Here is a 16603-nt window from a genome sequence, read left to right as displayed (position 1 = left end):
TCCTCTTGTCTCATGTTACATGGCACTATCCCTTTGGATTAAAGATTGCATCAGATGGACATCATAAATAATACAAGTTAAATAAAGATATGAATCACAAAACGCCTGGGACTGGATTTTATGGCAATGCCGGGCGAGTTTTCGGTACTAAAATATGTCGGGCTAGCCCTCCATCTTCCCGCCAACCCCATAATCCAGCTGGGGGGTGGATAGGGGGCCCATCTGCCTTTAGGTCTATTCAGGCCCTTAAAGCAGCCAATTACTGACTGCTTAAGAATTTCTTTCCACCTCCACTGGCATAATATGCTGGGCAGCGGAATTTGGTGAAAATGCAGGCCATAAAATGGAAAGCGCACCAAAGCCTAAGCCTACCAAAATGGCGAAAAGCACACCCACCGCCATTTTAAAGTGTCTCCGGTGTGGCAGGGACAAACTGCACAAACACAGAATGTCCAGCAGGGGACGCAAATTGCCACAACGTTGGTAAAACAGGGCACTTCAAAATTGTTTGTCACTCAAATGCTGACCTGTAAAAAGAGGGAGAAAATTTTAAAACAGAGTGATGTACAAAAAGTGGAAGGACCACAAGAACAGGAATTAACCTTCCTAGGGGAGGTAATTTTTTTAAATTATTCATTCACGGGATGTGGGCTTCATTGGCTGGGCCAGCATTTATTGCCCATCCCTAATTGCCCTTGAGAATGTGTGTGGTGAGCTGCCACCTTGAACCGCTGCAGTCCCTGTGGTGTAGGTACACCCACAGTGCTGTTAGGGAGGGGGTGGATTACTAGTCCAGCGACAATACCACTATGCCATCGCCTCCCCTGACACTGAAAACAAGTATTGGAGTGTTAAATTCCAAGTGGATGGACCCACAGAGTTTAAATTAGACACAGGAGCAGGGGTTTCTATTTTAGATGAAATCAAATGGCTCAAACAGACTACATTGTAACCTTCATCTATTAAATTACAAGATCCTGAGGGGACTGCATTAAAAGTGAAAGGCCAACTCGTGGCAAAGCTGAAATATAAAGATGGAGAAATCCTCGAACCTCTGTCGTTCTATATCAAGAATGCTCTCAACTAAGCAGAAAGGTGTGCCTAAAACTGAAATTAACCTGTAAGGTAGGCGAAGTTGCTGCATTCCGAAACAAATTCCCAAAATTGTTTACAGGACTGGGAAAATTAAAGACCGCGTACCACATCACCCTGCAAGCTGGTGCTAAAGCAATTTGTCTCTTTACACCGAGGAAAGTCCCTCACCCACTCTTGGACAAAGTCAAGGTCAAAATAGAAAAGATGCAGCAGCAAGGGGTTATGTCACCAGTCACCACGCTGACAAAATGGTGTTCAGGTACGGTTACAGTCCCAAAGCCAAGCGGGAATATGAGAATCTACATGGATTTAAGGCAACTAAATGAAGAAGTGGTACTTGAGAATCACCCAATGGCTTCAGTGGATGAGACACTTGCGAACCTAGCCGAGAGCGCTTTATTTACCCAATTTTATGCAAACAGTGGATTTTAATGGTTTGGCAGCCACATGGGCGTGTGAAAAATTTCTGTCTATGTTCTGGGATTGCGTTTCAAGATCGAAACACACCATAAACCATTAGTCACCCTTCTGAACATGAAAGGAATTCCAAAGATGCTGTTCAGAATGCAGTGGTTCAGATTAAGACAAAGAATCCAGGTTGCTGACCACATTTATAACACCTTTTGGTCATTATTGTTTCAATAGATTGCCATTTGGAATAGTGTCCGCTCCAGTAATTTCCCAGAGAACAATGTCTCACACTTTAGAAGGCATGGAAGGAGTAATGTGCTTTATGGACGATATACTCATACATGGATCCATGAGAGAAGAGATTGATCACAGGGTCAGAACAGGTCTGAGAGCTGTATACGGTGCAGGCCTAATGCTGAATGAAAAATGAGAGTTTGTCAAACCCATGATTAGGTTTCTTGGTCACATAGTACAAGCCACTGGATTCACAGTTGATCCCCAAAAAACAAAAGATACAAGAGAATTTCTGCGACTCAGGAACAGAACTGAGCTTCCAAGATTCCTAGGGAGGATGAACCAAGTAGGCAAGTTCCTGCCGAATTTAGCAGACGTCAACAAGTCCTTGAGACAGCTATTGAGACAGGGATGTGGACCAGCAAAGTGCTTTTGAAAGGATTAAACAAATTCTAATCTCTGCTGAAATCTTGGTACAGTACAACCCAGACTTAACCATAGTATCAGTGGATGCATCATCTATAGAATTGGGGGCAGTGCTGGCAGTACTATTTGAAGTGAAAAATGACGGCAAGCATAGACCAGTCTACTTTGCCTCTAGGTCACTGGCAGGAACAGAACAATGATGTGCCACGATAGAAAAAGAAGCTTTGGCAGCCACATGGGCGTGTGAAAAATTTTCCGTCTATGTTCTGGGATTGTGTTTCAAGATCGACACGCACCATAAACCATTAGTCACCCTTCCGAACATGAAAGGAATTCCAAAGATGCCGTTCAGAATGCAGTGGTTCAGATTAAGATTGATGAGATACGACTCCATCACAGAGTATATGCAAGAAAAATGTCAAACAGTGAACCCACTGTCACGAATGCCATCAGAAGCAACTGAACATGAGGATTTACACTTTATCGAGGAGGTTGAAGCATTTGTGTCCTTAATCACTCGGCACTTTCCAGCTACTACAAGTAAGTAGAGCATGCCCAGAAACGAGATGAAGAATATCTTCAGATCCAAGAATATTGTCTGGAAGGATGTCCAGGCTATATCCCCAGTAATCCGATACTACTCCAATCTTTTGATCAGCGCAAGCACCTCACTGCCATTGATGACTTACTAGTCTTCAATGAGAGAATAGCCATACCGAAAGCCCTTTGGCTGATATTCTTCAAAGGCTTCACCAAGGTCATCTAGGAATTAGAAAGTGTTGTGCAAGGGTGCAGCAATCAGTGTGGTGTCCAGGCATTACTCGCTCTATAGAAGGAATGATTTCTAACTGTGTTACTTGTAAACAGCTAGGGACACACACAACAACAATTACCTTCTACCTTTCCATCAAGGCCAGGGGAGCGCCTGGGAATGGACTTACTTGAATTTGAGGGGAAAACCTTCCTTATCGTTATTGATTATTATTCACGGTGGATTGAAGTAAACCGATAGCATAATATCACAACAGAAGCAGTCATTCAATCCCTCAAGAGAATTTATTCAAGGCATGGCATTCCGGACATGAAGTGTCGGACAATGAGCTACAACTTGCAAATGACCAATTCCAAATGAATATGGCTTCATTCATGTGACTATCCTCAAGCAAGTGGAGTGTCTAAGTGAGTGGTACGAACCATTGAGGATTTAGTAAAGAAAAACAAAGACCTTAAACCAGCTCTTCTGAGATATGGATCCTCACCACCACAGAATGGTTTCTCACCATCAGAGTTACTAATGGGTAGGAAGTTGAGAACACAGCTTACATCTGACAAAAACTCAAACCCAACATCACCATGAACGACCATGAGAGGGTAAAACAGCGTGAGGAAGAACAGAGAAACAACCAGGCCAGAACTTTAATCACAGGCATAGAGCACATGAGGTAGTAGTGCTGAAGCCAAGGGAGAGAGTATGGGTCCAAGATCAACAGAAGAATGGGCCAACCATTGAAAAAACTCCCCAACCAAGATCGTACAGGGTTAAGACATGCCACGATATCATAAGGAGAAACCTCAACATTTTGATATCTTTGGAAAGAAGGCCAATAGAAATTTGGACTTACTACTCAGATCTGAAGAAACAGAAAATCTTACTACAAGCTCTACAGCCACCCAGGAGAAGATCACTCACACCGACAGAAGGGAGAGTATGGAATATCCTTGACTTCAAAAGGAGATCAGAACAAGATTAGGGAGATTGGTCAAGTGTCAGGAAGATATAATAATTCTCATAATGTTATTTGGATTTATTGTAAAATAGTGGTATACGTGGCTATATGTGTGGCTTAATTTGATTAAAGGCAACTGGTCTGAAGGCTTTGATGTGGTAGAAGGTGAGCTAGGTTTGAAATGTTAAGTAGGAAAACATAGGTGTCAAGGGAACATTTGCATTTTGAGATAAGCCAGACTAGATTGTTTTCAGAGGGGTGAAATGTGTCACCTAGCCAGGTGAAGTTCAGAAACAGTGAGTAGAATTTTCTCGTTGGCATGCGAGAGCGGCCCCCCATGCCAACACACAAAATGATGCTCGATGATGTCACCACGTATCATTCCAATCTTCCATTCGGCGGACACACGCCGGAAACAGCTGCGTGCCCACCGAACTGTCAAAGGCCTGTTTAGGCCATTGATAAACTAATTAAACTAATTCTAAATGCTGCCCGTCCAACCTTAGGAGATGAGGTTTCATGAAGGTTTTATTAATTAAATAAAAAATTTTATGACAATTCATAAACATGTCCCAGCTCATATGACACTGTCATATGTTGGGACATGTCAGATTAATTTTATTTTTTTCCAACTTTAAAACTGAACTTAATCTCCCTGAGGCAGCTCTGTGCCTCACCGAGATTTCTGCGCTCTTTCACGCACATGCGTGAAAGAGCGCAGGCCCCAACTCTCCCTCCTCCCCCACCCGCACAGGTAGCGCCAAACGCTACCGGGCGTGCGTCATGCTGGGCAGGCCTTAATTGGCCTGCCCACGTAAAATGGCAGCGCGCAGCCAATTACGGGCGGTGATCAGCTCCACACCCGCCCACATCCGCTTGACAGGCAGAAGATTCTGCCCAGTGTGTTTATTTTTCCCAAATATTGCTGGTAAAGTTTAGTACTATGAGAGATTTTTATTATCAGAAAGGTAAAGTCCAAAGATATAGTGAAACAATGGGAATTTGCATTCAAAGGAGAAAATATGTGTAAAGGAGTGAAGCTATGTATAAGGGTAGGCATTTTAAGATCTAACAAGTGTGAAAAGCTTTCAACATCTATGCCTCAAGCTACTGTCTTCAAAGAACTGAAGCTAAGGAAACTCACTTTGAATTCGACTGGTTCAGGGTATTGTGTGTCACCTTGCCTGGGTCTTTTAAAATCCATGTGTCTTACTGTTGCCTTAAACAAAAGTGTAACTGGGAGTCAGATTAAGTAGGGGTTTTAGAAGTTATTATAGTAGTAATTTGTAGACATATGTATGTGCTTAAAATCATTTCTCTTATTAATAAATGTTTAACCTTGTTTTGTAAAAACCTATAAGACTTGGTAGTCTCATTATTGCTGAATTCAAGGCACGCATCTCGAAATTTATACAAATTGCAAAACAAGTTGTGGCAGTTGTTTCAAGTTTCCCTTTGGGATAAGAACAACTCAGCATTTACCATTGGTTGTGCCATAACACAAGGTACCTCAGAGACTAACCCTGTGATGTCTGAGACTTCAGGGGAGATGTAGACGGATGTAAATATGAAGGGGATAGAGAGATGTAGATAAAGGGTTAATATCAAAAGCAAATATGATGCTGATGTAATAATGTCAGATCACATGACTGAAAAGCGAGAGAGATCTGGGAGAGGAGAAGCTCCAACCTCATGGAGAGGTCCAAATATGTAAATACTTGCTGTAAATAAAAGTTCTGGTTTCAGAAGACTATGGGCAGAATTTTACAATCTGCATTTTATGGCCCTGCCCCTGCCGCGAAAGAGCTATAAAATTCCGCCCTGTGGACTCAATACTTTGGGAGACCAGATAATCCCCAAACTCTGTCTAAACTCCTACCACACAGCAATATAGCTAGCAATTTGTTATCACTGCAAGGCAGCCTTTTATTGACCAACTTTTCTTCTGGGGGTGGGAGAGGTCGAGGGGGGTGGGTGTGTGGGTGCGAGTATTACCTCCTTCCGTAAAATTCAGCCCCTGGTGAAATTAAACCCAAATATAACATCAAGCAAATAGACTGACAAAACTCAGTAATGGGTTAGTTTTCTGCTGAAGTAATGGAGGCGGACTTCCTTCGCCATCACCATTACTTGTGCAGCAGGTCAGCAGAGTAAATCCCATTTTAAATTTTGTGGGAATACACTCCTGAAATCTTTTGGGTTTTGGAAAACAACCATCTTATTACCGGAAAAATTAGTTTGATAGTTTTGCCCCTTACTAATCTTTCAGTATCAGTGTAACATAACAAATTGTCCTCCTTAACTAGAGAGCTAAAGATCTAACTGTTCAAACAACATAAATCATCTGAACTGTAGTGCAGTCTCAGTTTTAAACCATTGCATCTTTTGGGATCTAGTTCATGTGCAATAATAGTTAATAAATACAAGAAGCACTATTAGTAATATATATATGAATGTAGAATGCAAATAGATTTGCACAATATATGGGCAGAAAACTGTGTTTGTGTCGTAAGATGCACCTGTTGCAGACATTCAGAAAGGATCGACGATTGGCTCGTTCTTTTTGATGGGATGTTAAGCTAAGATGTCTGCCATTTCAGATGGATGGGAAAGATCCCATAGCACTATTTCAAAGAAGGGCAGAGGAGTTCTCCTGGTGTCTTGGAGAAAATTTATCCCTCAACCAGTATCACTGAAACAGATCACCTGGTGATTTATTTCATTGCTGTTTGTGGGATCTTGCTGTTCATGCCCTGCATTATAACTAACTATGCTTCATTGGGTGTAAAGCACTTAGGTTGCCTCAAAGCGTGTGAAAGGCGCTATATAAATGCAAGATGTTTTTTTTCTTTCCCCCTTGCTTTCTCTTGATCCCACGAGAAACCAAAGCAGTTTAATTGAAACGGCCATTAGCGTTGCTTTGGTAAATAAGCCATTGTTGGACTCTAATTAAATGCAACCTATAAACATTGCAAGCCAGGAACACCAACCAATTCATGTGGGGGTAATTTCTCTCCAATGCACTCGGCTTAGTAAAGAGCTAAGGTATCAAGCCAGGCACTGAAACACTGGAGAAGGTTCAATCATCCCTCATACATCAGGAAACCAGTGGAAGCTCAACTCAAAATCTGACAGGATTTTAAGTTTCAGGACTCTTAGATCAGAAAAGTCAGCACGCCCACCTCCCCACCCCGCCCCCCCACCCCCGCCATAATTCCTTTATTCTTGATAGAGTTCCAACACAACAGCTGACCCCTAGGTATTACAAATGCAACATATTTGACAAAAAAAATTCAAAAAGGAACTTATCCTTTAAGGATTACGCAGCACCGAATAGGGCCATTCAGCCCATCTTGCCATCTACTTGAAAGAGTTATGCAATTAGTCCCATTCCCCTGCTCTTTCCCCCACGGCGCTGCATTTTGTATTTTTGCCATCAGGTAAATATCCAATTTTCTTTTGAAAGTTGCTGTTGAATCTTCCAGCGACCTTTCAGGCAGCACATTCCAGATCATATCGCATTGCCATTTGAAAAATATATTCTCCGCTCGCCTCTGGTTCTTTTTCCAATTATCTGAAACCATTAACCTCTGGTTACCGAGCCTTCTGGCCTTTCTGATAGATTAAATAAGGAGAAACTCTCAGAATCTGGCATCACTGCTGACACTGGTGGTTCTCTTTACTAATTGCAGCTGCTCAAAAGTTGTACTTGGTGCTGAAGCAATTCTTCCTTCATTTGCTTGTGTGACAGGGAGGGAGTATGACAAAGATGGCAACCTACGATCTTGGTGGAAGAACTCCTCGGTCGAGGCCTTCAAACATCAGACCGAGTGCATGATCGAACAGTACAATAACTTCACCATCAACAACGAGCAAGTGAATGGCAAGCAAACGCTGGGTGAAAATATTGCTGACAACGGAGGTCTGAAAGCAGCTTACCATGTAAGTACCTGTATGCTCATTGAGGAACCTGGCCAACATCAGCGGTATCTGTTACAGGCTTCAGATTATAGACTCCTGGGCCTCGATTTTCCCTGGGGGTTTCTGAATCCCGACCAGTGACTGAAACGTGTGTCAGAAACCCGCACAGTATGGGAAACAGTCACGCGATGTGATTTTCCCCAGAATAGCCAATTAATGGCCAAAGGGTGGACTCACCATCGAACTAAGGACAGTGGGCATGCTCCTGAAGCTGGAGGGCCAGTCAGAGGCCTTCCAGCATGAACGGAGCAGTAAGCTGCAGTGGAAGGTGAGTATGAGAGAGGGCACTTCAACATAGAGGTGACCTCTCTCCAACTTTTTCAAATTTAAATTAAAATATAGCTTTTTCAAGCAGGCCACCACTGTGGCTGGGGAAGGGGTAGCCCTCTATCCCAAGCTGCTGCTACAGCACCCAGGCAGGCAGCAAGGGCCTCCAGGCAACTAAACTGGCCCCCACCGGGAAGTTGCCCTAGTGGCCCCTGACGAGCTGGATCAGCTAAATGCTGCTTGCTGGCAGGTAGTCCTGCCGCCCATCCCATCCAGCCTCCAGGAAAATGACCCAGGATGGAGTCAGAGCCGGGAACCAGCAAGCTGGCCCTTAGATCAGATTTTTAGGGGCTAAAAATCAAGGCTCTTGCTTCTCTTGTTATCAAAAGTGGAGCTTGTTGGGCAGTACAGATAAAGGGAGACTCTCGTCTAGTCTTCTGACCTTTAGTTCATGGATTTAAATTTGGTAATTGAATGCATGAATTAAAGAGTTATTGTATAAACAAAGAAGCAATGGCTGAGACGAGATGGGAGGAAATCAATGAGTCATTTGCATATGATATTATCACGGAATTGCCTCCAAACTCTTCCCACCACCCCCCCCCACCCCCACCGCTCCCCCACTGCCCCCCACCCTCACTACCAAAAATAAATCTGAAGATGACAACATTGGTGTCTCAACATGATTTCAGCAGTGACTTGTAACGATCCCACTGGAGAAACCTGGCTGAAAACAGGAGTGGGCCCAGAGAGCCCATGGAGAGCAATGCTTTGTGGGTCATGAGGGGCAGGAGTGCTCCTGCAGGCGCTAGATCGATCCCTCAGGGCCCCAGGCTGATCCCTCAGGCCTCCCCTGTCCCTACACTGCCATCTTTTTCTAATGCTCCCCCTGTTCCACACCCCCACAAAAGCACTTGCCATTTAATGACCATCCCTTTGGGTCCTTGGTAAAGGCCATATTGCAGGCTGATATGCACTCCTGTCCACCAGATTTAACCTCATTCCCACCTGCTTGGTGTGGGAGATGGATTTCGCGAATTAAAAGAAGGCCAGCTGTTAAGTCGGCCTGGGCCTCACTTCCTTTGTGTGACTTCCAGGTGCGTCACCTGTTATGGGAACCACTCGCCCCTCTCCCCGAACCACCCCTTGCACCAACCCCACGATGAGCTAAAACCTCTCCCAGTGTGCTGCCGCATAAACCATCCCAACAACCAGCTCAATGCCTGCAAAACCAAACTTACAGAGCAGGGTGGAGTGTTGCTGAAACTGAGGCTTCCCTGGAGAGCTCGCCCCAGTGCTGTAATGAGCTGGTCAGCCTTGGTCCTCGAGTCAGAAGGTTGTGGCTTTGACATTAAGCACATAACTAGACTGACGCTCCGGCGAAGCACTGAGGAAGTGCTGCACTGTCTGAGGTGCCATCGTTCAGATGAGACATTAAACCCCCCACAGGTGGACCAAAAAAATTCCACAGGTGGAGCAAAAAGATTCCACAGGACTGAGGATGCAGAGGGTGCTACGTAAATGTAAATTTGTTCTTTATTACTGACTCCCAGTAAATGATTAAAACTAGTTAACTAGATGATGCCAAAGGACTGATTAAATGAATCTGTAATGGAAGGTCCATACTCTGGTTAAATAAAAATCTGCTTTTTAGGCTTACGAGAACTGGGTGAAAAAGAATGGTGAAGAGATGTTTCTGCCAACCCTGGGCCTTACCAATCGACAGCTCTTCTTCCTCGGATTTGCTCAGGTAAGGTACATTACATATAACTGCATTCAAGTCTCGAATTGTTGGGACACTTGGCCTGGATTTCCGACCTGGGCTCAAATCCCAGCCTGGACTGACAATTCCTCTTGGAGTTCTGCAGTTTTGAATGATTATACTTTTGGCGGAACATTGTTCCTACAGTGTTAAGGCTTCAGGAACAGAACCTGCTTTATTACAGTTTGTACATCCCACAGACCACTTGAATGGTTTTTCCATTGGGGTCATATTGACCAAGGTTCCTATGGGCCTGGAAATCTGCTGAAAAGGGGGTGAAGCAGCTGGGAAGGAAAATTTCCATTTTATTTAAGGGAAGGGGTGGGCGGGGGAGGATAGAGAAGGAAAAGGAAGCGTACTTGCCAGTTCTGAAATGCAAAGTAAGACTTTGAATCATACGGCTGGATTTTACGCTCCCCAGCTGCGGGTGAAGGTGGGGGGATGGGGGAAGGGAAATCCATCAGGAACCTGCTTCCACCTACCTGCCCACCACCCTCCCCAATATTTTACATGGGGGAGTGGGGGTGTCAGGCAATCCACCTGCCCTTGGGCCTTTTGAGGCCCTTAAGAGGCCGATTAATGATTACTTAAGGGCCTCATTCCGCCACCTGCAGTATTTTAACTGTGGCAGGAGGGGTGGAATGGAGGAAGGGGTCCACTCCATTGCAGGTAGTTCAGCTTTAGCTGTATGTGCTGGTGTTGGGCAACCTCTGTTCAGGTCCCCCTGAACCCATCAGAACCCCCCAGACCCTCCCTCCCCCCTTAACCCCCTTCCTGGCCTGCTGAACCAGCTCCATCTTCCTCACTCCCTCACTGAGACCCCCTGACCCTGGACCTGTCTGGGCTCCTTGGCATGGTGGGGGCCCCTGTAGTTCCAGCAATGGCCACTCTTCCCAGCTGGCGCTGTTGGGACTACAGAACTGCCAGTGATCTGATTGGCCAGCAGCTCTCTGAGGTGGGGCTTCCTCTCAAGATAAAAAAATTCTTTCGAGTTATCAACAGTCACAGATTGCAACTCTTTTTTGAGTACAATCACAGTTCTTGGTTTCCGGGAGTGGGACATGAACCCACAACCTTCTGATTCAAAGGCGAGGGTGCTATGGACTGAGCCACAGCTGACACCTCAAAGGTGGAAGTCTCGCCTTAAAGCAATTAACACTGCTCCCACTGTTAAATTGTTGCAGGGCAGTCATTGGGATTGTGGGAAGGCTGCCCACTGACTTTTTTAGCCTGAGGGCTGGGGACCAGCCCCCTTCACACCCTTCTTTCCCCCCTCCCCACCACATAAAATCAAGCCAATAGAAACTTACAAAAAGTGGCCATTCAGCCTGTTGTGCCTCTTTGGAAGAACTATCCAGTTAGACCCACCCCCCCTTCCTTTCCTCATAGCCCTGATATTGTTCCCTGTAATAAGCAGAGATTTAAATCCACCTTGACATTTATTGCTAAATCTGTTTCCATATTGACTTGAATTTATATAACACGTTTCATGACCACAGGGTGTACTAAAGTGCTACACAGCCAATGACATACTGTGTTGTAATGTAGGGAATATGATACTTCTGCCCCCTCAGGTTTGGTGCTCTGTGCGGACCCCAGAAAGCGCCCATGAGGGGCTCATCACGGACCCCCACAGCCCCTCGATGTTCAGAGTGATTGGAACTGTGGCCAACTCTGTCGAATTTGCCGAGCATTTCAAGTGTCCCGTGGGAAGCCCGATGAATCCTGTGAGGAAGTGTGAGGTGTGGTGATTTACGAATCAAATTGCCGAATTCCTGGAACAGCAAAGTGGGATTAATTTGAATGGTGAACACCACCTCAACTAAACAGGACATTACTCCACCTAGCAACAAAGGGAGATTTATTTTATTGAAAAGCCTGTGGACTGCACAGTGTGTGAATCTTTTATTCGGTTTCCCAATCTGTGGATGCCACTGGAATCTGTGGGAAAGAGCAAGCAACCAAAAATACAAGTGACATTTGATGTCATTGTTGTAAGACAGAAGGACAATCATCACCAACAGGAAGAATTGCTTCTTTGCTGCGGAACTTTTTACACTTTAATAACTGTTTATATTTAGTAAATTGAATATTTAAAACCTTTAAAGAATGGGACTCGGCAATTCCCTCAGAGGGTCTGGTCTTCTGCCAAAGTTGGAAAATTTCCAAGGGAATTCCCAATGTAGGTTTTTAGTTATTGGCTGTAGTTTGTAGCCATGTTCAGTCTAAGTACACCGAAATGTTATTTAATCCGAGGGTGGGGATCATGAACATTATCTGCACAAGGCCCCATTTACTTCACCCAATTCTCAATGTTTTCTCCTCATTGGATTGTCTGTGTCGTTCTCCTCTGCCCTTTGTCCCCTTCAACTGGCAGAGGGATTCAGGTGAAGACAGACAATTAACCCACCTCTTAATTAACCTGGACAAATTAATTGATGAAATGACTTAACCACCCCCCCCGCACTACAACCCTCCCCACACCCACACATCAACAGCAAATGAAAACCTGAATCTGCACCAGTCTTTCACCCTGGGCTGAGGGAGATTGGGAGAGTGAGGAGATTCTGGAGATAAATTGTTTCTTGGTCTTATTTAAGTCCTTGTTCTTGGATTGGTTCCATCAAAATGTGGCAGATTCTTTTAAAAGCTGGTATTTGTTTGTACTCATCCCTGGCCTCCAAGGCTAGCTCCCTATGCCCAGTGTCTTGGTACTTAAGTCTACGAGCTCAGCTTCACAGCGTCAGCATCTTACTGCTGTGATGCTATTGAGCTAACTTGTGAATGTTGTGGTACACGTAATCAAAGCATTCCACCACCAGGCCTGGGCGTCTGTCTGAGTTCACTGGAGTATCAGGAAGAGGCTGGCCCATGGTTGAGGCAGGTGGATACTGTCAGCTTCCTAAAATCTATCACAGAATGAAACATGGTGACTGACTGCTCTATAGGCATATTTATTTGACTTTTGTGATGCATGTCAGGATGATCCCAGACACCACCAGCCTGGGTCTAGGCTGAGTTACATGATCATAACCAAGGTGAAAACTAGGAATGTGTGGGTGGCAGAGGAGGTAGGGGGGGTGGGGTAGAGGGAACAGCGGGGTAACAAATAGTCCAAGTCCAGGTTGCTCCTGATTACTGTGCAGTGATCGCTGCTACAAAGTGTCTGAGCGTGAGTGCATGTGCCTGTGCGCAAGTGCGTGCATCTAAACAGATCTGAACTGAGGACAGGATAGGACTTGTCTAAGGTGCCCACATCCATAACACCAGGACATGGCAAATTAGCCCACTGACAGGCACAAATAAGTTCATGTGTGCAGAATTGCTGCTTGGGTTAGGAGCTACCAGGCTGCCAGCATTCCTGGACATTGAACAATGACTGGATAGGATTGGGAGCCATGATGTCATTGATCTGCTGTTATCCATGTCGCCTTTGAAAAGCGTGCATTAAATGGTCAGTTCATCAAAGTGTGGGTTTACTGTTTACACAACTGTGCATGGCAAGAAGGATGAAATATCCCCCACCTAGCCCATAACTGAAGAGAAAAGGCATGATGCCTGCTGGTAGTAGTGAGCTACTTCATTACTGGCACCACCACAAACGTGAAACATTTAAGTTTTGCTTTAAGTCACTGCAATTTGAAAGTTCAAATCAATTCATTTTAAATTCACCTTAATCTTTTGTCCTAAATGTGGTTTTAAGGCTGAAACCTCATATTTTGCTGGACAATAATATGCTGAGTAACCACTAAAAAAAATTAGGATCACCCCCCCAAATCCTCCTCCAGTCTAAAAGTTGCCACAACCCCTAAACATGTAGAGTTCTACTCGTTTCCATCAGCATTTTCAAAAGAGAATCTGTTTTCTATCACTGCCCCGTGCAGTATCTGTACAATAACATTACATCACTTACTATTTACTTCATCCTCCGAGTATTAAGGCTGCAGTGACCTTGCTTCCTGTGCCTCATTCTCAGCCAATCATCTTGGGGAGGGAAACACATGATATGGAAGAGATTTATAGGTAATGTGAAAATGTAATATTGCCAAAGGATATGTGTGAATTTAACTAAATCCCAATGGCCTTCACCAGAGTTGTAATAGGCACGTGTGTGTATATATATATATATATATATATACACACACATATTATATATATATATGTATGTATGTGGTTGGTATATGGGCTGGATATTACTTTTTATATTTGGTTCACTTAATCCTGATCCATCCTGCTGCTTTGTATCATTTCACTGCTTCTGCAAATGGTAACTTCACCTGCAAATATGGAAGGAAGGAAATCCTCTGATTGTACTGTCATCAGGGATCACTTCTCATGTCCATTCTTTGCAACTTCGCGAATGGTTCTGTGGGGCTGCAGATCTTCCATCATTAGATCAGGATGACCAAGAAATTGGACACGCAATCCTGGAACTCCCTCCCTAACAGCACTGTAGGTGCACCCTCACCACATGGACTGCAGTGGTTCAAGAAGGCAGCTCACCACCTTCTCAAGGGCAATTAGGGAAGGGCAATAAATGCTGGCCCAGCCAGCGATGCCCACATCCCATGAAATGATTTTTAAAATGCAACAACACAGCAGATAAATGCACTTCCGCTTTTTTGTTTTTGTTTGTTTACTTTGTGAAGCTTATAGAAAATAATGAAGCATTCCTCATTATACCGAACTAAAAGTAATGCTGTGTTGTCACTAGGGTTTCTTTTGCTGGAACGGTGGGCACAAATGAGCTGTTCACACTGTGAGGGTGGTTCTGCACTTTGACATCCCTGGTAATCCTGGGCACCAGTGGGGAAATTGCCTAACCCAGTCTGTGATTCTCTGGCCATTAAAACATCTGTCCCTTTGAACTGTGATGAAAAATCAGCATTGCAGTTTCAAATTCTGTCCTCCCGTCTCGAGGATTTTCCAGTCCCACCAAGGGCGGGCATTGTCACGGGGAAGGGTGGGGGTGGGGGGACGGGAAAATTTGGAGAGCGGCCAAAAGTCAATTGACCTTTGGCTGCTCTCCAAGTTTTCCTGACCCCGCCCACGATGATGCCCAACGCTGATGGGACCAGAAAATCCCACCCGTAATCTGCAGTGCCCAACTCAAGGGTAAAGTACGGGTCATCAAAGCTATTTCTCTAATGGTTACAGATCATTGCAAGTCTATCAAAAAAAATGAAAGTCTCTTTCAGCTTGTACACATTAAACAATACAATATGGCTTTAAGTGCTCTGTGCAATTTTTTTTTAAACTTTACAAAATTAAGTCTATCTCCATCACTTGTAATGTGTCCAACAATGGGAAATGTTGTTACAAGGCTTACTGAGTGTACTGACAGCAGTATAATAGAAAAACCACATGCAAACCAAGCACACTGATGTTTTGTTAATATGATTCTTCAGTGATTCTCTTCATGCTTAAGAAGTAGCTGTTGCTGCCCATTGCTAAGCGCAAGTGATGATGGGTTAGCAGACGATTAGGCTCGAATGTCTGATGACATAGCAAGAGTGGGCACCTGAGTGAAGGACTGAGCCGGGGGCAGTGGGGGTGGGCAGTTTGCTGGAGATGCTTGGAGCTGTACCCCAGCATGAAGTCAGGAGGAGAGAAAGGAGAAAACAAACAAAAGGGAAGAGCATTTATCTTTTTCCAACTGTAGGTAGAAGTCGTTTACATAGCACTTCCATGCATGTGTTTATACTCCACACAAGCCTCCTCTCCACCACCCCCCCCCACCCCCCCACCCCAACTTCAACTAACCCTATCAGCATTTTCTTCTATCCTTTCAACCTCATGTGTTTATCTAGCTTACCCTTAAATGCACTACTCAACCACTCCTTGTGGCAGCAAGTTAAATGTTCTAAGCATTCGCCAGGTAGTTAATTGAAACTTGTCTGCATTTCTGTTGTGTAAGCTAATGCTTGTGCTCTATCTATGTGTAATTTGCAGTCAGCACATGGTGCTCAATGCTTGATGCTGGAAAGCCCAAATAGAACTGACTGAGGGGAAAATGTCCTAATTCCAACACAGCAGCCTTTATTTCCTTCATGAAATATTATAAACGAAAGAGGTTCAGCTGAGCTTTGTCTCCAATTCTGGGCACTGCACTTTAGAAAGGATGTCAAAGGCTTGGAGAGAGTGTAGAGGAGATTTCCTAGAATTGGAGCAGGGAAGCGCACCTGAAGAAGTTGGGATTGGTCTCCGGGTAGAGAATGTTAAGTGGAAATTTAATAGAGGTTCTCAAAATTGAGCTATTTTGAGAGAGCAAATTGGGAAAAGCATACCACCGACACCTGGTCAGTAACCAGAGTAACCAGATTTAAGGTAATTGGCAAAAGACCCAAAGCGGAGAATCTTTTACACTGCAAGTTATTCTGGAATGCCCTGCTGCCTGAAAGGATGGTGGGAGCAGATTCAGCAATATCTCTCAAACGGGAATTGGATAAAAACTTGAGGAAAAAAGATTTGCAGGGGAAAGAGTGGAGATGAGTGGGACTGAATTGGATAGCTCCTTCAAAGAGTCAGCACAGGCATGATGGGCGAAAGAGCCTAATTCTGTGCAGTATGATTCTATGACATGCCCAGTGGGTTATCTTTCTGGAATTATGGCACTTGCACTTTGGGTGGTTCAGTTAAAGAAACAGTAGGAAATTATAAACTAATTCGGGGCTCTCTAATCTGATGCCTGGAAAACACA

At 44.4% G+C, this 16603-nt stretch overlaps 1 protein-coding gene across 4 annotated transcripts in view; it reads left to right on the top strand.

Annotated features, from left to right (window-relative positions):
- Window positions 1-15135, top strand: part of LOC144690609 (endothelin-converting enzyme 1-like) — a 359428-nt gene extending 344293 nt beyond the window's left edge. For all 4 annotated transcript variants that reach the window (XM_078558277.1, XM_078558278.1, XM_078558279.1 and 1 more), the window contains 3 exons: window positions 7645-7835; window positions 9796-9891; window positions 11478-15135. In XM_078558277.1, the coding sequence (XP_078414403.1) occupies window positions 7645-7835; window positions 9796-9891; window positions 11478-11654 (464 nt within the window). In that variant the 3' untranslated portion in view covers window positions 11655-15135. The remainder of the gene's footprint in view (window positions 1-7644; window positions 7836-9795; window positions 9892-11477) is intronic.
- Window positions 15136-16603: the final 1468 nt, after the last annotated feature.

Source organism: Cetorhinus maximus, chromosome 15 (assembly GCF_964194155.1).
Source record: "Cetorhinus maximus chromosome 15, sCetMax3.hap1.1, whole genome shotgun sequence".
Classification (NCBI taxonomy): Eukaryota; Metazoa; Chordata; class Chondrichthyes; order Lamniformes; family Cetorhinidae; genus Cetorhinus; species Cetorhinus maximus.
The sequence above is the reverse complement of the archived record's forward strand: the minus strand, read 5'-3'. Positions and strand labels throughout refer to the sequence as shown.